Here is a 23,607-nt window from a genome sequence, read left to right on the forward strand (position 1 = left end):
AGGAGTTAAGCTCAGATGCAGGATGGAAGGGGTGCACAGAGAGTTTGCTGGGTGAAGAGGCCAACATTTTAATTATATGGAAGAAAGGTTCAGAAGCCAGTAAAGGTGATGGAAGGATGGGTGGGAGATGGCTGGGCTTCCTGGAGCGAAAGGGAATTCCAGCCAAAATGCTCTGTGTCAGCTGTGGCTGGATGAGTTACGGTCAGGAGGACCACAAGCTCCACGCTGAGCGGGCGGGGGGCGGCAGGCACTGAACAAAACCTTTCTGGGTGCCTTTATCGGCTTTGGTTTGCACGAGACTGCAATGGCCATGTTCTCACATAAACACTGGATTAAATGCCACACCAGAAAGAGGGACAAAGGGAAAAACCTGGAGATACAGGGGAAGGGGAAAGAAAAAAAAAAAAAAAAAGCATAAAAATCCTACCTAAAGAAAACCACTTTTACTTTCATTAGAGCAAAGCAGGAAATCCAAATCCAAGAGAGAAATGCAACTTCGAGGACTACGCTGACATCTCCAACATTCAATTTTATGCACTCTTGAGAGCACTTTTAAGATACCAAGCAGAAAACACGGATAAAACAAACAAGGCAGCAATAAAGCTGCCTCCTCGCTGCAGATGACATCATCGGGAACGAAGGGAGCATTGGGGGGAGTGGGAGCCTGAATGGAGAGGCAGCCCGAGTGCTGGGGCGACAGCGAGCGAGCGGAAGGCGGTAGGAAGCCATATATCAAAACTAGATGCTCTATTGTACAGGAAGGGCTGACCTTTTGCACGTTTACACTTTATTAAACTGGGCTCGGGGGCGGGGGGGAAGAGAGCCAAGATATTGTTTAAAATGTATGACTATAAAAAAAAGTTGTCTTAATCACCAAAGAATACATTGTGGAAGGCTGACAACCATTCATAAGCTGTAAAAAAGAGGAGTAGTAAAACCCATTTCCCAATAATAGATCCACAGCCCCTTAGTTGGAGGCTCCCAGCCCATGATAAATAGTAAGTAATACTTAGCGCCAGCCACTTGAAAAGGTTACTTGATCATTTACAGCAAAAGCTCTGCCCCAGCTGCCAGTCATGTAACAAAACCATCATGTTAAAATGCTATCCGGATCTTTCAGAGCTATGCCACTCAGCCCTTTGCTGGAGTACCTGGAGATATCTTTTGTTGTGCCCTGTTCTTTAGGCACTTAGTCAGAGATGTTTGCTGGCTTGATAGCCGTAGGCTTATTTTAAAATTCTAAACACCGGCCATAGTGGTAAAGGCACTTTGCTATTTAGGGAACAACTGCCTGGTTATAATAAAAAAGAAGGGGAGAAGAAAAGAAACTTAACAGGTGAGAAAAGGTTTTCCATTGAGTTATCAAAAAGTTACACCATTTGTTAATGTTGTCCAGAGTTTCATTTAAAATAGATGATATAGGAATAACTCCCATCAGAGCAGAGAAACTACTGTTGACGACTGGCTCAGAAATAAAAGTTGCCTGCAATTAAGTTTGAGAGAGAAAGCATCTTCCGAATGCTCAGTCATATCACATCTTTTGGCTTCATCACATCCCACCCAGGGCCCTCAGGAGAGCCGCAGAACTGTTCACAGAAGAAAAGGCTGAGACCAGACTTGTGTTTAGAGTGAAAGAAACACACGTGGAGCATGCCTCTGGCTGAGCCGGCATGTGAATGCTGGTCCAAATGAGGACGGCAGAAGCAGGAGGCCCTGAAAATACGATTTCTTAGGAAAAGATCCACAATAACAGCTGGGCATCTGGTAGTACAAATCTCACATGCTCCTGAACAAATGACCCGTCTTCGTTCACCGTATTTGAAATACCTGACCGATTTCATAGCACGGGAACAGCAACTCGCTAGACCAAGTGATCTTTACACAGCGACCCGCTTTATTAAAAAACAGTTACCAGGAAGTTTCGGGCTTGAGTGATTGTAAATTTTAGGCTATTCTGTGTGATAAGCTATTAGAGATAACCAGACCTTCCACATCTTTTCATTGCCATGGGAAGAGGACGTGGTCAGGATTTCAGGAACAATGTTAATAAGCTTCCACCCAATGCTTGCTCCTACTCGGGGTCTGTACGTTTCTCATCATCTTGTTGGGTTGCTTTGCCACACTAGCTCCTCCCTGCTATCAGATTCTTTACAGGCAGATATCCCTACTATTCTAACTCACACAAACACAGGATGTTCCTGGCCAGCCTGTCACATTATCCAGCCTGTATGAAGGAAAAATCAGGGGAAGTTATTAACCAAACTCTGAGGCTGATGCGAAACAATGAGGGAACTAAGTTTAGCTGTGAAAGCAACCAGGACCCAGCTTTCACAAACCTGCAAGTTATTTATCTAAGGTGGGAAACATTATCAGAGGAGAACAATGCATGTGAATATAAAGGAGAGTACAATAAGGACCACATTGCTCAGCTCCCAGCATGTGCTCGCAGCAGGAGATGGAGGATAGCTGGCGACCATCGCACGGGAGAGGATGTCGGGCAGCGTGTGGCAGGACTCGCTGCGTGATCCTTCTGGAGCAGGGAATCCTAAGGGCAAAGAGTAATATCGCTGCTCGGAGAGTTCGTCTGTTGCTCATAAGGGGTTTTGGAAACTGGGGTTGGTTCCCATGAACAGTCTTGGTTGCACTGGACTTAGTTGCGCCTTTCAAATGCCCTGGGGTAAAAGCCTGGTCCGGCTGCTCTGTGGGCTGATGGGCTGGCATTCCCAGCCCAGCAAAATGGGAAAGCTGTCCTGCAGCATTTCCCATCGCTCTGCAGTGACTCAGACCTGAAGGAGATGCAGAGGGAGCAAATATCCGTGAGTTGTCAGAGGAACAGAGCCTAAAGCAGCTGGGCAGGAAGGAGAATACAAGTTCTCCGTCAGGTGTCCCGTCACCTTTTGGAGCAGGCAGAACTGAACCCCCATTCTCCCCTGCCCTGCAATTTCACACCTTCTAGATGACATAAGGGACCCTCAGACAGGTATAATATGCTACTGCTCGGATGCCAGACGGTCCCCCACTTTGCACTGCTGCGGGTAACTGCACCAGGTGTTCCCAATGGAAAAATTCCGTAGGCACTCTGGCACGGGCAAGGGGAATTTGGCGACCATATGCACTGTCCAGACCTCGCCCCTGTTTTGCTAATGCAAAAGAAACAGCAAGGCACAACTACCAGCATCCTCAAACCAGGTATGACATTAAAAGTATCTGAAAGTAACTGGCAGAAAGTAGTGGAGCTTCCAGTTGGGCTCTTGGGTGAGAAAGAGTCTGATCCAAGCGACCTGTCCGTACCAGCCCCACCTCAAACTTCTTGTCATTCAACCAACACCGCATACGAACGTCACTGCTTTTACCTGGGGGTGAAAAAGCAGCGGGGAGGGTCGCAGGTACTTCTCCTTTAGGGCACCCACAGGGTCTGTCACCTTCCGCTTCTCCACCCTGCTGGACAACAACACAGAGGGTTACATACCTTACAGGGCTACAGGCAGCAAAGACAGAGCCAAAACATTTGCCGAGGTGTTTCAGTTCTTGCTGTTCTCCTCCTGACACAAACATCCTTCTTCCCCTTCTACTGGATACTACAAATTATGACCCGCAAGTTACCCCACTAAAGGCACTGGATCCCCTCCTTTGGGTGCTATTTTTTTAGCCGTCAGCAGACTGACGACTAAGAAATTGTTTTGATCTTTCTATGTGAGAGCTAATGCCTCTGCTGTAGTGGTTTATAAGCCTCTGCTGTTGTGAAACATCATGAAAAAACCTACATTTACAGAAAAAGCAGCATTTAAGTGGGAGAAGCTCTAGAGTCCACAGCAGGCAGCCACTGCATGGAAAAAAATTGTCTTCAAGAGTTTACCTTAAGAGTTAACACGGGGCCAGACTTTGCAGCCCCAAGTGTGCTGAAATCACTAGGTGTTTCATATTTATTTCCTCCCTTGCAGCTGAGATATAATTTGCATTGAGTTTCTTTGGCAAGCATATACGGACTGCAATTTAAAAAGTTAGGAACTGGTGGGAGATTTCTGAAGTGACTTAGGAACCCGAGTTCCTCCGATGTCGCTCTGGTCCATTCGAACATCCCATGCTTAAGCACCTTGCTATGGAGGAACGATCTATAGTTAGGCTCCTGGGTTTGAAAACAATTGGCTTCATTTTCACCAAATATTCTACTTGCAGGGAAAATGTGGTATGGAACCACCAAAAGGAGAAACCTAAATGTCCTCTGTGGGAAAAAAAAAGTGTTACGAAAAAACTCAAATAAATGCAGCTGCATCTTTAAATTACTGGAATAGAGTCCATCTCAGCTAAACTAGCAGAAATCCAATAGTAAGTAATTTTAACTACATTAGTCCAGCATAAATGAGAGCAAATTATTTTGCTGCATTTCAGCTGATTGGTGTGTGGATCAAATTACCGAAGAGTTTAAAAGAAGAGTCATGCAGCGTGCTATTTAGCGAACTGTACTTAATCTGCATTTCATTTTTCTTGGGTAGAAGAAAAGAGTAGAGCTGGGTTTGAAATGCAGTCAGAATCGCTGCGCCTTGGAAGGTGCGTGTTTTTACGGGCACGAGTTTTTAGAAAAGCGACAATCTATAAAACAACACGTCAAAAGTCGCTGGCAGACGGTGAAAGAGCCCAGCACCGCCAGCGCCAGCCCGACCCGCGAAGCATCGCTCTCGGTGACGCGGCGTGGCCGGCCCCGGTGCCCCAGGGAATGTCCCCTGGCCCTGGTGGCCCCACAGGCAGCCCCACCGGCATCAGAAACGTAAGACCTCAGCAAAGTGACGGAGTTTCAAGCAGCTTTCCCATCTCCCGGTGCCGGGTAACGAGAACACAACCAACGTACAAACTTCCTCGTCAGAGCTGAATTCTGCGGCGAGCAGAGGATTAAGCTGATCTTTTCAGCCCAGTGCCTGAGAATGTTACCTTAACAAGGCTGAGCTAAAAACTGCATTGATTTCAGGCTGTCTGGCTGCATTAAATTATATCACCAGGAGAAAATGTCAAGGATTTAAGTGGCCTTTGGGAGAAAAATGAAGGAGCCAAATGATGTGAGAGAGTCTGATAAAGAGAAGTTTAGAAACAAAATATTTCCATATTTTTTAAGCTGGGACTTGGAAGCTCTGCTGTTTAGCTCATTACATCAGAAGTCTGATTCGCAAGCGACTCCACCGCTGACTTTCTATTTTAATATATTACTAAAACTATATGCATCCCATGGAATGCAACAAACGATGCCCCCATCCTTCACTTCCATCTGCCTTCGGGACCTTTACGGTTTTCCCGAGGCTGCTATTTTAATTGGCAACGGCTTTTTCAACCCATGTTATTTTAACATTCCTACTGAGAATGCCCAGAGGTGGCAGGATCCTAAGCTAACTCGAAGCTTTTGCCTTTCTCTCCCATTTATTTATTTTTTTTCCAGAAGTACTTTTTACAAAAATAAATGCCGGACTATTTACATCATTACTTATTTTTCCAGGAGGAGATGACCATGGTGGGTTGCAGACAGAATACATTACATATCCCGGGTTGTGATGCAGCCGTTTCCATCACAGATGGTAAGCATGCAAGCAAGCAACACAGCATCAACCCCGAGAGTGCTGGCAAAGCGAGAGACGCTTTCTTAATAGCGAGCAACGAGGGCTCACTAATCCTCATCTCAGCTGACAGTTCTTTGGCCTGGCTAGACATTGACATCATTTTTTCCCACAGTTATCAACTGTACAATAGCGGCAAGGCAGTGACATAGGTGCTGTTCTCCTGGCCCGCTTTGCCAGCCGGCGGCGAAGGCCACGCCACCCCGTTGTTGTTCGCAGCCCTTTGAACGCTCAAGGAACCATCCCGGCGCTGACATAATCGCTCTGTGGTGACTAGGAGTCCTTCCAGCGCTAAGGAAACACCAGCTTCTGCAGCACATCCATTAACTTCCAGCAGGCTGAGTTAGCACTAGGCTCCCCACACAACCCTGCGGCACATCTCACCGCTCGCATCTCACGCCACTCACACAAGCACAGGCCACCCGCTGCCAGGAACCGGCTGTTTAATTAGCAACGGGGCCCAGGAGCCCTTGGGGCCGAACCCATGTACCGAAATGGGTGTTATGAAGCATCCTGTCCTATGGGAGAACAAACTGCCATGTTAACGACTACATCAGACTGGTTCAGGACACCTCTTTCCACTGGATTTTGCTAAAAACAAACACGGACATTGCTGAAAACAAGCACAGACTTTGCTAAAAACAAGCACGGACTTTGCTAAAAAATAAGCATGGACTTTGCTAAAAACAAGCACAGACTTTGCTAAAAACAAGCACAGACTTTGCTAAAAAACAAGCAAACGGTATTTGCTAAAAACAAGCGCACACTTTGCTAAAAACAAGCAAACGGTATTCGCTATGCAACAAACAGCTCTCACCCCCAGCAGGACAATAACAAGGGTAGTGCCAGTGCCTGGATGGGGAATAGACAAACTTACTGATGCCCTCACCATAAAGCTTAAAATAACCTTCCTTTACAAGCAGGTGTTATACAAAGCTCTAAAATGACAAAAGACTTAAGTCTTCCCTTTGCATCTTCTTTGGAACTCATGCCTTCTGGAAGTTTAACTGGTGTTTAGCTAACTCCATCCCGTCTGCTTTACACATGCCTTTCGTGTCCGGCTTATTCTAGGCATGACATAACACACTGGGCCTTCCCCAAAACCCCGCCGTTTCAAGTGAAACTACAAAACCCTTGTTATCTTCTAAGAGATATTAAGCCTGCAAGAAACATGTCTGGGAGAGATCCAGATAACCACACGCCACTGTGTACTGACACACGACTTGTTACTCCAGACCTACAAATGTTTCAAAGGTCTGGGTCCACCGCAGCAGCTCCTATGAACTGAAAATCTCTAAGAAAAGGAATTGGAAAGAAAAAGTGGAAAGGGGGGATGGGTAGAAAGGTGAAGTGGCTCACAAAAGGCCATCAAGTAAGTCAGTGGGAGAGCTGCATTTCCAGGCTCCCAGGGCTCCTGACTCATTCCCAAGCCATGAGAGCCTGGGCTCCGAGGCATCTGAACTCTGCATTCTTATCGAATCAAACCTCTGGAATTTCCCCAGCAGAAGTGCCATCTTAGCGTTGGCTCGTGGGAGAGTCCTTAAATAGGTCAAGTTTCTTCTTTATCAAAATAAGGATGTGTACTTTATACATATTGATTATGAGTGCCCCTTTCAATTATTCAGCCCTTTCAATCCAGAAAATTCAACGTGCTGTGACAAAGGACAGAGAAGTACAACCAACTGCAGCAGAGTGTCGCTGCCCTCTTTAAACAACCTACATCCCAATCTGCCTCCAGTTGCCACGTCAGCTAGAAAATTAGCTCGTTAGAGGAAATGCTTAAGGCAGGGTATGTTAATACCTGTATATGGGGTCCATGAAAAAGGGTGATGGCTTAGCATAGTGCAGGGATGGCTGCTGAGGCAGTTGAGACTGGGAAATCTTGGGTAAGACTTCACTTGCCATTAGCTTCCTCTCCCCATAAATGTGGTTTTTCCGTGGCTCTCTCCCTCCGTTCTGACTGGCTCGGATGCGGTTGCCGATGCTCAGGTCCAGCGGCTGTTCTTCCCCTGAAGACGGGGCTGGCAGGACCTTAGGTGGCGGCAAGATTGGCTTCATCTCTTTTGGCTTTGTGGTGAGATCGAAGGGTGACTCCGAGCTGGTGCTGCCTACTTTGTGGAGGTCCCTGGGTGACTTTGGTTCTGCCTTGACCAGCAAGTTGTGATTGAGGGTCCGCTCCGTGAAAGGGTAGAGTGAATGGGGGAAATTGGGGAGGAACTGAAAAGGGAACATGGAATGATAGGGGAGCGAACCCATCTTTTTCTCCTGCATCCCCATAAAGCCAGGCCCAAAATACTTCTCTGCAATGGAGGCAATAGCTTTAATGGAGTCATTGGCTGCTCCCGTGGTAGGCAGCAGGTGCTCTTCAGGGGGGGGAAAGAAGGAATGCTGAGAATAGAAGAGAGGGATCTCACTTGTGTTGTTGGTGGAGCTTGCAGACACAGAGCTGCTGACAAAATCTGGCTTGCTCTCCATTTGTTTGCTCTTTTCTTTCGTTTTGTCCCTGTCACTCTCTGCGTCACTGTCCAGGTCAGAGCCGGTGCCGGTAGTGGTGTCCAGATCTGTGCCTGTGGTTGTATTGACGTCCTCAAAGTCACTGCCGTCGGACATGTCACTGTTCCTGGCTTTTAGCTTCTCCAGGTAGGAGTTTTCCAGGCTGCTCTCACATTTCTCCTCCCCTGAGGTGGGCTGGTTGCTGTTGCTCACTGCAGAGATCAGAGGAAGCGCTGGGTTCCCAAGGGGGCTTGGGAGCTTTGCGTCGGGAGTGTGGTTGAGGGGGCTTTTGAGCAGTTGCGTGGGTGGTAACAAGGGGGGCCTGGGGTATAGAGATGGTGGGAAAATCCCTGGGAATCCTGGAGTGAGGGCAGGAAACGCTGGGGGGGCAGGTGAGAACGGAAGCCCCCCCGGGTGCGGGCGGGATGGAAAATAATCATTAAATCCCAGGCTGGTGTGATTGAGGTTGGGAGAGGGCTTGGATTTGTCCATCATGGAAGTGGGCGTTAGGGGGAGGCCAGGGGCAAAAATCCCCCCCGGGTTGTAATGGTTCTTGCCCTCGCAGAAGCGCCGGTGCTTGTTGAGGGAGGAGGTAGTGCTGAACATCTGGCCGCAGTCCTTGCACTTGATCTGGGTGCGACAGTCCGCATGCATCCGCTTGTGACGGCAGAGGTTGGAGAACTGCGTGTAGGATTTGTGACAGACCTCACCTAAAGCATCAACAGAAACCAACAACAAAAGCGATATGAAATTAACAGCAAATGGCAGGGAGCTCAGCGGGCGCTTCAGCAGCGTCCCCCACCCGTACCCCTGAAATGTCCCTTCCCCCAAGGGCGAGGAGGTAAATGGCAGCCAGAGCCTGGACCCCTGGAAACTCGCCTCCGCATCCCTCCTGCTGGCGCTTCCCTCCGTAGCCTTCGGCACACCGCTTAGTCTCTTTGGGGTTCAGCTCCCCCCATATAAAACCAGGCTCCTGAGCCCAGCAGGTCCCCTCGGTCCACGGGAAAAGCTGTCTCCCTCTCCCAGCATTCGTACGGGGTCAGCCCCCCCGAGCCGCGATCCCGGCTACGCTCAGGAAAGGAAGGGGCAGCCTGGGAGCCGCGGCGCTGGGAGAGCCAGGATGGGGAGCAGGCTGAAGGAGAGCGGACAGAGCAAAGCACCGCTGGGAGCCCAGGCATCGCCCGTCCAGCTGCCACCACGGCAAGGTGACACCACCCTTCCCCTCCACAACCCTCTCAACAAGCCACCTTCTATGTGTGAGGGGATGCACTACTCCTGTTCCAAGTATTTTTTGGAATTTCCCATAAAGATAATTATGTGTTTTAATGATAATATCGATTCATATTAGCTAGCCTGCTTTCCCTGTAGTCCTGGCATGGCAGGAAGCGCTGAAGGCTGAAGGGAGAAGAATTTTGCCTCATTTAATCAAACGTACCCTTTCTTTAATGCCATTAATAGTAAGTAACCACTCCATAGGGATGTTCTATAAATACTTTGCCAGCCAGGCCTCGGTTCAGCTAGAAGCGGGGTGAGATCTTGTAGTCGTTAAATTAGTAAGACACCCTAGCAATGCTAAGTTAACGCTACACCGGTGTTTTCTTTAACGACCTGTAAATACTAAGCTTTCAAAATGTGAATTTTTATGACCCCTTTCACCTGCAGCCTTTGCTGGTGTGGAAGGAACAGGGCAAAGGAAGAAAAAAATCCCACCCAAACTCTTCTGTGTATGAAAACACCATAACTTTTTATTATCTGATGCCTCTTTCAACATGGGAATAAATTCTACTTAGTGAATTAACACGCTGCTTTCACTGGAGAACTGCTGTTACCACCTTTTTGTAAACATGGAAACTGGGACAAACAGAGGGAAAGGGGATCGCTCGGAGATGGGCAGGCAAGGGCCCACCCCCCCGATACCCAGTCCTCCAGCTCCATGACGGAGTGGTCCTTCCCTCCTTCCTCCCAGCTTTTACTGACAGGTACCTGCAAGCCCGACTTTCCCTGTATTTCACCCTAAATCTTTAGGATTTACAGCAGCGTTTGAATATCAAATGTTTGTCAGCTGAGTTATTTCAGCTCTGAAAATATAAGGGGAAGCCCCTTCTGTCAAAATCCAGAGCAAAGATTATTAAAATTTAATAAATTTGACATTTGTGTTCGAATTAACATCCCAAAATTCAGTGGGTTGTCACTGAAGGGCCTGCTGGGTCTGGTTTCTGACTGCACTAGGAATTTAGCATGAGCCATCTTTCCTCACAGTATTTCAGCCTTTCTGCTCTGGACCCAGATACAGGAGCTGCAAAGGAAGCACAGAAGGAGGAGAACTAGAAAGTCACCACAAGAGTTTCAGGGTTTGACTAACAGCGTGTTCAAATGAGCATGCTAAAGCCGCCCCTAGTTTTTGGCCATCACACCTTAAAACCTTGTTCCAGGTCTTCTGAACTACTGTTATTGCAGCCATACAGCATTATGGCTGTTAGGTGTACTAATTCAGCTATTCAGACCTTCAAAGAAAGGGTTTCTTTAGGTTATTTACTTCATTTTAAAATGTTTTCTTAGAAAAGCATCTAAACAGAACTCTTCATGGGAACACTACTCGATTTATTTTCTATAAAGCTAACAGTCCATTAGATGCAACAATCCCCGTTCCTATAGAAATTTAAGCAGAAGGATACGCCAGCAGCCATGTAACGCACAAGTCCCGCAAACTCCTTCTGTCCCTGCGGGCTGCTCCTGTGCTTTGCCATCACCAGGGATGCGCTGGCCACGGGACCCTCAGCGGGATGTCAAGTGCCGCATCCCCGCAGGCATGGCCAGCTGAACCCAGCACAGCCGGGTCACGGCTGCCTCTCAGGTTTGATACCCTCGGTCCCAGGATGGGTGAGTATTTTTCTTGTCCTGCTCGTCTATTTTTTTAAGAAAATATTTTTAATATATATTTTTATAAATTTTAAATATTTTAATATATTTTTTAAAATACATTTTAAATATTTTTTTATATTTAAAACCTTTAGGGTTGCGGGAGCGACCGTGTGTGTCCAAACAAACAGGCAGGTGCAAATACTTCCACGTGTAAAGATACCGCGAGTAAGCTCCCTCTACAATTACTAGTAATATCTGAATACATGTCACATTTGGGTGGATTTCTTTAAAAGATGCTTGTCTATTTTTCTTCCCAGAACAAAACTACCTCTTTCTAATTTTAATCATCTCCCCTGCCATGTGCCAAGGGATGCTATATTGTGGTTTAGAAGATACGCACAAGTTTATAACAAATGGCTCGTCTGCTTAAGCAGATTCTACCACAACTGAGTGCTCTTTTCTGAGTTTTCACTGGCTCAACACTCTGCTTGTGGTGGATGCACTATTTTTATTGTATGCATTCGCAATATTACAAAAAAGAAGTTATACTGTTCCCATGTAGCAAAACTTTATGAGAAGACTAAGGATAACGAAAGCCAAGTCTGCCAAGGGAATCAGGTTCTGGTTTTCCCTTTTCCACGCCAGAATGAGTTGCTAGATATAGATGATGCTGCATAAAATTCCCTAAAGGAAAGTGCTACGGATACGACAGCAGACATCATCATTCTAAAACAGGGAAAACTGGAAAAGATTTGGTGAAATCTCCAGTTAGAGAATGATTCAGTAACCCTGCATGTGATGTCCCCTCTTGCCATCCTGTATTCTGCAGCAATAGTTATGGGTTCAGGGTTTTTTTTAATGACAAGTATAATATTGTGAAAAACAAACACACACACACCCTCCCCCCACCCCAAATCCTTCTCTTCCACGGAATAGGAAAGAAAAACTCCAGCGAATCCTGCCTCACGGCTTCCCTGAAGTGGCTAATGGATTCCATACTCAGGCATGTGACTCCACCTGGCACATCTGAGCTAGGCAGGATCAGCCTCCAGTTGTTTCACACACTGATTTAGACTGACAACTCCCTAATTCTTATGAGGTGAGAGTGAGGAGATTATGAGAAGAAATCATTCATCTCACTGCAGCGATACTATGAGATTCCAATTATCTCTTTCATGTGCCCGTCATCAAATGAAAGATTGCATCAAAATGAGCAATAAGAGTATTTTTTCTTCCTCCACTGACACCCATCTGATTATCTCAGAACACGTTAATGAAACGAGTCTCCCAGGATACTCTTGCATACTGTTCCCATTATACCAACAGGGAAAAAAAGGCAGGAGTGGGTTCAGTGGCTTCCCTACCGTAACATCAAAGCCTGGAATCAAACACAGATCCTGTCCTGTGCTTGAGCTACGCTGTCTGAAGAGTGCCAGGAAGCAGTCCCGAAAGTTTCTATAGCTTTGTTGTGACACAATCCACTTTTCTGCAGTTATCAAAATCCAATAGGTGCTGTGTCAATTAAAAAAATATACTACCCCAAGAACGACAAGAAATGAGATGAATGGCTCTCAAGGGAAATGAGAAATATTCCACTAAAGAGAGCACTAAGGACACAGTTAATCTGCTATTTATTTGGCTTCCAAGCATTATCTAGATGAAACATGCAGTAAATAAAGAAGGCAAAAACTCTTTAAAAAACACCTTCTTCTTGTCTCTGTGACTATTCCAAATTCTTTACAACGGCTACAGGATTTGAGGCACCCCTGAAAAACATTTAGATCAGGCCATGTCAGCTATTTATTTATGTCACCAACATGAACATTCCAAAATTATTAAGGAAAAAAAGACGAGAGAAAGAAAAGATATGAGAAAATGGCATCGCTAGGACTGCTGAGAGACTCAGCTTTTAACTTGTCAAGAAAGTCAAAAACTGCCATGGATGTTTACTGAAAAAACAGGGAGCATAAAAAAAAAAAAAGGGGGGGGGGGCGCGGAATTGCTGCGGAATTTCATCTTGTGCTCTGACCTATAAAATTACAGCGGCTGCTCACAGAGGGACAGCTAGTACTGGGGGGCCCTGCAGGATACGTGCAATTATAGCAAAAGCCGGAGCTCGGTGATGGCCGTGACAACTTACATATGAAAGGTTTGACAGTGCTGTGAATGTGCTTGTGTTGTTTGAGGCCAGAAGAGGTGGCAAAGGTTTTGCCGCAGTCGGGGCAGGCATGTGCCCGTGCGCCCACGTGCTGGGATCGGATGTGCCGCTGGAGGTTGCTGGGGTCCGTAAACACCTGAAAGAGAAAACACCTTGAGGAAGGGGAAGCACAGCAGTAGGGAGAAGAGCCCGTATGTCAAAAGCGTGACTTTTTGCATTTACTTTTTTTGGTATGTCTCCACCACTCCTGGCTTTGGGAGAGCGGGGTATTCACCTCCCGCTGCAAACACCTAATGAACCGAGCAGGGCTGAGCTGTGTCCTGCCAGGCTGCCGGCACCATGCGGTGCTCCCAGTTTAAGAGCTGTTTGCTTGCCCACATCTGCCCCACGCAAGGTCACCGCCGCCCCGGCAGCCTCTCCAGCACCCAGGAAAAGCCCAACGGCCAGTGGCTCGGGGCAAGGCTGAGCTCCACATCCAAACCATGATGCCGGGGCCAGCTGAGACACCTCTCTCCCTGTGTCACCAAGCCAGAGCACCAAACCACACCAGCACGGGTAACCCATCCTCTGAACCCCTTCCCCCAGGTCCCAGCACACAGCCCCCCAGGCCAAGCTGCTCATGGTAACCGTGTCCTGCACCGTACCTTCACACAGTTTTCACATTCAAACCGTTTCCCACTGTCGTGAGACATTTGGTGACGAATCAGGTTGGATTTCCAGTTGAAAGCCTTGGGACACTGGTCACACTTGTACTCCCTCTCCTCGGTGTGGATTACCATGTGCTGCTCCAGGCTGGGGAAGAGAGACAGGCTGACCTCGCACAGCAGCCCCCAGCCCCCCAGCCAGCGGCGAGCGGAGCCCAGCTCCCCGCGCCCACCTCAACCTGGCGGGCACTCGCTGCCAAGGCACATACCGTTACAGGACTCCTGCCCCATATCGGGGAGGTTTGAAACCCAGAGAAGCAACTAGAGATGGTGATAGAGAAACAGGCTGCGAGCCTGGGGGGTCCGTGGGGGTGGGGGGGTTGGCCAGGACTGGCTGCTGCTACAGGGGGTGAATGCAAAGGGCTTCGTGAACAGGGGGTGAGCAGCATGTCGACAGGTGAATACGATTTCTTTTTTTTGCCATTTATTTCACAGATGGAAGCTGCCCTATTCCGCCTCAAAACGTCACTGTGTTTTATGGTATTTCTTATTAAATACCCGAGTCCATTTACAAGGGGGAAAAGGAAGGTAAAGCCAGACCTGACCCCGCAGGTTCCTGAAGGGAAAAATGAGTACTTTGTGACCAAGACTTCCATGGCATCCCCACAGGGAAAGACAAGATATTAGCTGTTGCTGCTGAGACTATCACATTGCCGTTTTCATGGGCACAAAGCCCACAGCTTCCCAGAACACAGCAACTTAACATTGGAAAGAAACATGATAAGGTGCAAACACATTTCACTTCTAAATGTCAGACATCTTTGATTACTTAACTCGGCAATTGCGACTTCTGCCAACTGGCAGCCTCTCCCAAACCGGGAGGATGATGGCAAACCGAAGCGGCTGCTGAAACAAGGCCACGGCGGGGATGGCTTGAGAGCCAGGCGTGGGGAGCTGCGTTATCCCCCACGCAGCAGCAGGCAGCTGAGCCACCGGCCCCGGCACGATGCTCCGCGGAGGTCACCGTCAGTGGCAGGGGGGCAGGGACGGAGCCGGGGAAACTGTTCTGCTGGGGATGGAGTGCTGTAAAATGTACCGAGTGGGCTGGAAATCCCGCTCGTCTCAGGCCAGCCCCGAGAAACAAAGGAAAAAAACTGTGTCCTTTGCTGCCGTCAGCGTAGCTGAAGGAGAGTTACAAATACTCCTACTTACTGTGAATTCTGATGGACAAACACGTGAAATCTACTACTGCCTGAAATCCCCTACAGATCGATATTAAACGTTCCTATGGAACTTTAAAGCATGGCTGTATTTTTTATAGGAGCATTAAAACTAAACACTACTGGAAAATCCTGCCAGTCTTCATTAAATGGTACAGGACAGCTTCCCAGCAGATAACCCCTGGGCATTTCCACAGAGCCTGAGGGATTTAGAAACCTCGAAACTGATCCAGCCTTGACACATCCACAGGACTGCACTGCTCTGGTTGTCCGCAGCTGCCTACGGGGAGCCGGTCCCCAGCGGGACCATACGCCGACAGGCACCCCAGCACCAGCCCGCGCCGAGGCGGAGCAGGATGGACCTGACACTGGCATCCTCTGCAATTCCCAGTGTAAAGGCTAACGGCACGGGCAGCTGACTAGCACTGAAATCTTTGTGCCCTGAAGGCATTTGCTGGCCCAGGAACAAGGGCAACCTCGTGGAAGGTGGCTCCATCACAGGTGGGCTTGGTGCGAAATGCTACATACGAATCCAAGCAGCCACCAGCCTGCCCCTTCCTTCCTTCAAGTCAGATAGTTCATATTCCTGAACATGCCCCTTACAAACTGCCAATTCACTAATTTTAAAGAAGCAATATTCATTTTGCTAAAGAAATGGTGTTCTTAACACTACAAAATTTTTTACACGTACAAAGAAATATATATCTTTCATATACATATACAAAAGTATGTTCCTGTTAACTGTGATTTATGAGCTTATTTAGAGCAAATATGGACAAACTAATAGGCTGTTTAGAGGCAAGTGCCTACTGGGATTAGCAAAACATTTATTTATTTAGTCAGCTGCTAAATGCTCAATTTTAGTTCCCCAGTGGCCCTCTTGATTTGATCTGTATTAACTTCCGAAAAATTATAAGACCATCAAGGTACTGACTGGATATAGTCTGTGTTTCAGTGTCTTTCTGAGAACACAAAATGCAGCAGATCGATGGGGGAGGGATAGGGGTGAACATTCTCTCCCAGCTCCATCAAGTCCATCAGCATGTTGCTGACTTACATCTTTCCCCTGTCAAAAACCTGAACTTTATATTATTTGCTCAAGAAAACCCCAACGCAAAAGTTTGGAATCCATGGTCTACAAGGCAAGGCACCCAATGAGCCCAGGAGCCTCTAACCACTCCAGACATTTTCCAAGCATACAGGTCTGTGGCTCATGACTCCAGAGTATTTCCATCTTCCTTCAGTTGGAGATACCTTAAAGAGGCCCCTCCATCACCTAGGGGTGCTCAAAAGTTGGGAATCCATGCTAGCACACACATGGGCTTCTGCCTCAGGCTCGAGATGCTTGTGCTGAGCCCACCGATGACCGGTGGATGCTCTGCCACATCTCCTTCTTAATCACTAGGTCTGTGAAGTAACTGTTCAGAGTGATGATTCAGAAGAATCAAAATGGGAAGAAGGTCCTGAAAACAAATCGGGACAGGGCTTCTAAAATGGGTGTTCTGTCCTTGGCCCTCCCCAGGGTTTTTGACCTGACTTTGAACAAGTCATTTGTTTGTCCCTCCTGCCTACCGACACTGAGAAGCAGTGCCTGCTCCGGAGCCCTCCGCTCCACCGCCAGCGATGCTCGCAAGGGGAATGTGCCCCGTGCTGAGCCAAGGCTTGGATGGAGTCCCGGTCTGACCTACCCTCTCCCCCCCAAAACCCGAGGGAAACTGGGACCTTAACTCAGCCGCATCATTTGAACAGCCAGAATTAGCTCCGCCAGACGACTCTGAACATCTTATTCACAGGGATGTGTAATCACTAAAGGGACTTTTTCCCCTTAAAATTTTCCTGCTTCTCTTAACCCCTGCAAAACAGAGACCATGGAAGTCCAGCCCCCGGGGGCAGCCAAGGAACACACAGATGTTACAAAGAGGAGAGGACCCATACATTTCATAGGGGTATTTCCTGAATTAACATACGAACTACAGAGTGCTGGAAGCTAAAGAGGAAAAAGTTTCTAACACAGCCAGAGAGATAAAAGAATTGGAACTTCCACTGAAATCATAGACATTTAAAACATTTAAAGGATGTTCTCCTTTTCTTGTCAGGTAAAGAAATTAAGAGAATTGCAGCCTCCTAGTAGCTAATCAACAACGTAGAAACACAGGGTGAGGAATAAAGATAGCAAACTGTGCTACCAGAATGGCTACACAGCTATCACGGGCAGACAGTATCTATTACCAACCCCTACAACACCCACAACACAGCCAGAGCCAAGCTTTTCAATACAGATAAACTAGTGGAATGTTCCTTCTGTTTCACCTTTCTCTGTTTTTTTAAAATCAGGTTTTTTTTCTTCACTTACGTAGATAAAAGAACTGAAAGCAACAACATAATTAGGTTCAAAATGACTAATGCTGGTGAACATCATCTTTTTAATTTTTTACCTGAAATGAAACAGACCTTATACTGGCTTTAAACTCACTGGTTTTGCTCTACTTATATAGCACATGGCAGAGGACTGCCAGTTCTCACAAGGTTGTAACTTGCTGCCTGTGGTGTTTGCTCATCTAAGAAGTCAACTGAAATGAGTATGTGAGAGCTTCAGCCTCCGGTAAGCAGATAAAAGTCGAGTCCTTATGCTGCGGAGAAAACCTTGAACTTATGGCCCAGGAGTTGAAGGCTTAGGATGCATATAAACACAATCCCAAAATGATGAAAAAAAAACCCTTCAACTTTTTAAAGCTGACCCCTACGATTTAACTCTTTGAGTCTCACATTGCAAATGAACCAGAAATCTCAAAGATCTCTGCTTTAAAGCTGCAGTGGAGTACTATCATGTTATGCTTGAAAGATGCAATTTTTAAGTTAAAACTTACTGGGCCAAATAATTTTTCCTTTGTAAAAACAGTTTAACTCTTGTTTAGAGTTGCCTTATAATAACAATTGAATAATTACTGCAAATAAAAATATCAGCAGGAGAATATGCTAACTTCTTTTTTCCTGTTCACATTTCCATTACAAAAATGCTTGGTGAACACAAAATTTTTTCATGAACATTTTCTTTCTTTAAAAAAAATGAAAACTGAAAATTTGATTGGCATAGAATTTTTTTAATTGCTTCTGCAGAAGCAAATAGGAGCTCATGACCACATTAAGAGTTCTTAGTGTAACAACACCTCTTTATACCCGCTGATCTCAAATGACCAAGAATTACAAATAAAAAAAGCCCTCACACAAATACTGGCAGAACGTAATGCCACTTTTTTCCCTCAGAACCATATCACATGGGAGCAGTTCCTGTGAAGATACTAACCAGGTCTATCAACCTCTCTGTCTCAGCCCTGGAAAAGTCAGAGGGAATTCAGAAAGCAACCACTTAAAACTTTATATTGCCAATAATCTGTGGATGCTTCTACCAAGGAGTAATGCAAAGCATCACAGTCTATGCAACAGAGGTGAAACCCAATGCTGTCCAACAGCTAATGACATTGAAGGATGCTAAAAACAACATTCCTTAACCCCAAGGAGAAAGGAAAGGCATATCCCTCAAGCTGTCCTGAGCCGCCCAGCTCCCACCTCGGTCCCACATTTTCCATCATCAGACATGACTGCGCAGGAGGAATGGAGAGGGGCAGGTCAGAGGAGGCTCTGGCCATTTTCTGGTACCTGTATTTATTGGGGAACATCCTCTCACAGTCTTTGCACTCATAGACCTGTCCATCCCCAAGACCTTCTTGCTTGATCTCGTCATTCAGGGTCTCGTACAGGGAGCTGACAGCGTTACAGGCGTACTTCTTGTGTCGCCGCAGGTCGAGCTTTGACTGAAAAAGTTCATCACAGTCCTCGCAGCGAAACGTGTGCTCTTCTACAACAGACAGAGAAAAGGATTTTGACTTGTGGATCAGGCAGTTCAAGCAAGTCTAATTATTGTACCCAATGCTGGGCTTGTAAAGAAAACATAGTATTCTGTGAGGATCTATCAAACAATCAAAGAGGAAATTTGCAAGTGACAGGAGAGAGAAACCAAGGTAGGCTGTGCCAGCAGATTGCTTTCACTTTAAGCATTAAGAAAAAAAAAATAAATCACACAACCAGTTTTCTGTGTGTCGTGGCTTCTGCCAAGATACAGAGACCTACAACAATTAGCAGACACATGAAATACTGGGGCTATTCTGGAGCATTGCGCTTGTTTGCAATGGGTTTTTTTGAAAATACGAATGAGCGTTTCCTCAAAAGGGGCTGCCAGGGAGAAAAGGAACAAACCACGCTCATATAAGGGCAGACACTGGGAAAAGCAAATTGCCACAGCACAAACCTGGGGAAGCTCCTTTCTGAGAAAATGTCTTTCTAATGCTACCCTCTTAACTCGTCCCACACAACTGCAGAAGCACAGTGCGCCATCAGACCTGAGGAGTTCAAAACCAGAGTACCATGGAAGAAAGGAAAGGGAGCCAAATTCTTTGTTGTTGTGCTGTTTGTATTAAAAAAAAAAAAAAAAAAAAAAAAAAAAAAAAAGATCTAATGCACATAATAAATTACTGTAGTCAAGGTCAAACAAATTAAAAAGAGGGCAGCTATTATTAAGTTTACAAGGCAGCATCCTGACCACAGTGCCAAGCCAAACAATCAGCTCAGAGCTGTAAATTTTCCAGGAGAACAACCTCTGCGAGGGAGTTGGGAAAGCTCTGGGTTTCTCCACCCAGCAGCCAGCTTCAAACAGCAGCTCTCCAGCCACCACTCCGTCACCGGTGCCGTGCTTCCCTGTCCTCCCCTACCCCCACCCTCCGCACTCTGGGGCTCTGTTCCGTGTTAAGCTCTATTCTCTTCTTCTGATCACTTTACTGTCAACAGGAAAGCCTGTGGCAAAACGCACTAGCTCAGAGGGAAGAGTGGAAATATTCTAAGAGATGCAGCCAAAAGCCGATGCTGCCACGGAGCTGATCCATCCGCGAGCGTGGCCATGCTGTGGGAAGGGGATGACGGGCGTGATGCGGGTGGCACTCGCGTCTCCGCGGTTGCTGCTGCGTCTCTGTGGCTGCTTCTCCGCCTGCAGCTGCTTTCAAAACTGGCAGCCTTTTGGCAAACCCTTGGTTTAAAATCCCCCGTGCACTTGTTTGCCCGAAGTTCTGCACAGTAACAACAACTTAGGCTGTGCTTTAAGGCCTGAAATCGTGTTTTATATAAATCAGGGTTAATTTTGTTAGAAGTGTGGCACGAGTACAAGCACAGGCAGTGTCACACCCCGAGACCGCCGCTCCCCCGCCTGCGCTCGGGCAATAATCTCCTTTCTCCGTTTCTCTCAATACAGCCTATTTAAACTCAGGCTGTGGTTTTCAACCCGTGCCCCTGCACACCGGGGAGTCCGCGACTTGCTTCTGCGGTGACTAAGACAGACAAGATCCCATAAGCTGCTACAGCAAGCTATGTAGGCAGATGAAACCCAAAGTGGCCCACACCTACACGGAAAGTATCGACATGCCCACAAACTGGAAAAAGTCAAACACAGCTAAAAAAGAAAATATCACCAAGACAAAATCAGCGCAGCCTTGCTATTTATCCAAGCGGCACGTCTCCTGGTACTATACCCCATTTACACAAGGAATTAATAAAATACAGAGATGCTACAGGATTTCCTGAACTGCAGAAGAGAGGGATGTAAAAAGAAATACAATCCAGTAGGTCATCATTTTCCTTTGCTGGGGGTGGGGGGGGTGGGAAGGGATTCTGACTACTAAAGGAGACCTACAGGAAGAGAACACACATATCTTTCCCATTTCACCCAGTTTTGACAGATTGCATACTCTGAAATTGCTATCAGCAGCCTCACAAGGAGGTGGATCAGGCCCTGCTCTACTCCTTAGAGAAATTCTGTTTACTTGCATTTTGTAGAACAGTACTGATACATATCTCATGTGTTTTATGTCCCCAGGAGGGGAAAACTGGAAATCAGGACATAAAAACTACCTAGCAGTATTGAGAGACTGTGTATAAACTACCATTAAAATAAACCAAATTACTTTTTAGGAAGAGAAAAAAAATAAAGAACTGTAGCATTATGGTACGTCTTGTTATTGCATTTTACTTGTAACAACAGCACGAAGCATACAACATTACCCAGCAAAATTTAAAGTTTCATAGGCAGATGTTTATGGACCAAAAACATTCTCAGTGTGACAGCAGCAAGCGAGGGGGGCAAGGGCTGTGATTAGGTGGGTTTAGGTACCTTCTCTCCCTCCACACGTCCCTAACTCGGGTGAGAAGAGACAAGCCTGACAGCATCAAGTGTCCCCAGCGCACGCACTGCATGGGCTGAGGCAATAATCTCATCGTGCCATCACTCCTCATTATTAATGAATTCACGTTAGCCCTGGAACAAGTGTTTTATCTGCTGCAACATTCAGTTTTCATAGTCTCAGACGTCAAGGCATACTCAGAAGTGTCACTGGCACTAATAAACATGACCTTACTTTTGTTCTCTTTCTGACTCCTAGAGACGTACGTGGGATGGAAGTTCCTTTGACTCATGCAGCCCACTGAACTGTAGAGTAACAGGATAAATCCCTCACCAGCTCCAGATAATGTGGAACTGCTCTGGTGAAGTGTTCATCTGCCTCAGAATTCACCCCATGAATCAAATGTTTCTCTTCTTCACTCTTTCATAAATAATGGCTCAAGGCAAGAAGGCTTTTTTGCGGAGGTGACTGAAAGCCCTCCAGACTGGGAACTCCCAGGTACCTTCATCTCTTAAGAAGCTCCTGCAAAACTCCCAGCATGTCTCAAGCTCAAACTGGCAATTCCCCAGACCAGAAAACTTGGAATGGAGGAAACAGATTTAATTTTTTTCTTTTTTTTTGGACTTCAGAGTCAATGCATCTAGGTACCTTCTGCAAACTCATACTAAATTCTTTCTACTTCAGTTTGAGATTTACACAATTAATTGCATCTTATTTCACCCAAACTATCCTCTAGGAACCAGAAACTCACCTTGAGTTTGGAAAACTACCCACGGAGAATAATTTGCTGCATACCTGGCTAGAGATGGACAATTGCAAGCACCCCCTCCCACAGCACACATCCTGATCCTGCACTGCCTCTTGCTATCAATGGCAGTAACATCATTTTTTCCTTTCTATGAGATTACAGAGGAGGCAGGCAGACAGACAGACAGACAGATGAAATACATTAATAGCCTCAATAATAACTTTTAAAGAGATTCTGCTTCTAATTCTCCTTGGCCTTTGTCAGCAGAATTACAGATCTCACACAGATCACACACAATATAACATGATCCTCAGCCAGTAAAAGCTGGTGTAGCTACATTTATACAAGCTGAGGAGCTGCCCCTATCAGCCTTCTATTAAGAGATGTAAGAAAGAAGACAGCTCAGCTGAGGCATGTGCATTTTTTGCTTCCGCATTTGCATACTTTCAGAGTGGCTCAGATTTTACAGCTCGAGCCCCCGCATGTCACTAAATTGAAAAAAAACAACCCCGTCTATTTTGTACAGGCTCATGCTTCAGTAACAACACCCCTCCTCTTCCATCACCAAACACAACCAGTTTTTCTATAGGTGGAAAAGATGGACAGCAAGAAAAGAAATGCATGTGCTTCTGAATATTTGGGTGTAGAAAAAGAAATTTTTATCGAAAAGAAAAACTACAGAACTGACAAAAGTATGATTAAAAGCCTTGTAGTCCCATGTTATTCATGTTGCCACTGGTTGCAAACACTGTTTTGATGTTCAGACAGATTAAACAGAGGCAGCACTGACTGGCTGGTTGAGTAGCTGATTATATCATATCAATATCCAACGGCCATCCCTTGGGCATCCCCGTTTCTGCACTTGGGAAGGTCAGACATCACACTTCTCAGTAAGTACCGCTGCTGTGCTGGGAAAGGAACTGACCTGTAGCCTGAGAGCCAGACCATCACCCTGCAGAAACGAAACCTCAGCAACAAAGGAGGCTCAGGACTAAACTAAGAAGACCCGGTATCTATTTTGTGTCTTTATATCAGACATCCAGTTTGCAGACTTCAGATTCATTGAAGTTTGTTTTTTTTCCTTTCTTTAAGCACCAAAAAAAAAAAAAAAAAAAAAAAAAGGCCCTTCAAAACAAGTTCTCATTAAAGTTTTCTTCTTCCTTTCAGCACCACAAATGAAAATACTGCCGTTCAAAAAAGGTTGCTAGTTCAGTATCTGACAGGGAGAAGGGGATAAAAAGAAAAGGAAAACCCAGTTACAAAAAAATTGCTGCCTGTTCTCTATGTCTTGTTTGTCAAATCTATGGTTATATGTGCCTATCTTAAGTTCCATCAGTAACACTCAGGACAAAGCAGGAATGTAACAGAAAAATAAATCAGCGCCTAATAGCTTTCAGAGAAACCAAGGGGAACACAATTATGTGGCATCTACATGCTAATCTACCAGACTTGAATCTCAAAGGAGTTCAAGTGCCCTACTCAAAATTCCTGCAGTGATAAGGGGTCTGCTGTGTTTGGCTGGGGTTTGGATAAAAGATTTTTATGATAATTATCTTTGTGTGGAACAATTTTGCATTTTCTTTCTTGTTAATTCAGAATCAAAATGGGGGTGCGAGGCAGCAGGAAGATAGCACTGCTGAAAGTAAAAAGTATTAAGA

At 46.2% G+C, this 23,607-nt stretch overlaps 1 protein-coding gene across 1 annotated transcript in view; it reads right to left on the bottom strand.

The window, feature by feature from the left end:
• The window catches only part of PRDM16 (PR/SET domain 16), a 346,347-nt gene that overhangs the window by 19,573 nt on the left and 303,167 nt on the right, over positions 1-23,607 (bottom strand). Inside the window, 5 exon segments of the mRNA XM_055800204.1 lie at positions 3,354-3,441; positions 7,402-8,803; positions 13,096-13,249; positions 13,758-13,905; positions 18,635-18,833. Coding sequence (XP_055656179.1) covers positions 3,354-3,441; positions 7,402-8,803; positions 13,096-13,249; positions 13,758-13,905; positions 18,635-18,833 — 1,991 coding nt within the window.

The sequence above is a fragment of the Falco peregrinus genome, chromosome 3, assembly GCF_023634155.1.
Source record: "Falco peregrinus isolate bFalPer1 chromosome 3, bFalPer1.pri, whole genome shotgun sequence".
Classification (NCBI taxonomy): Eukaryota; Metazoa; Chordata; class Aves; order Falconiformes; family Falconidae; genus Falco; species Falco peregrinus.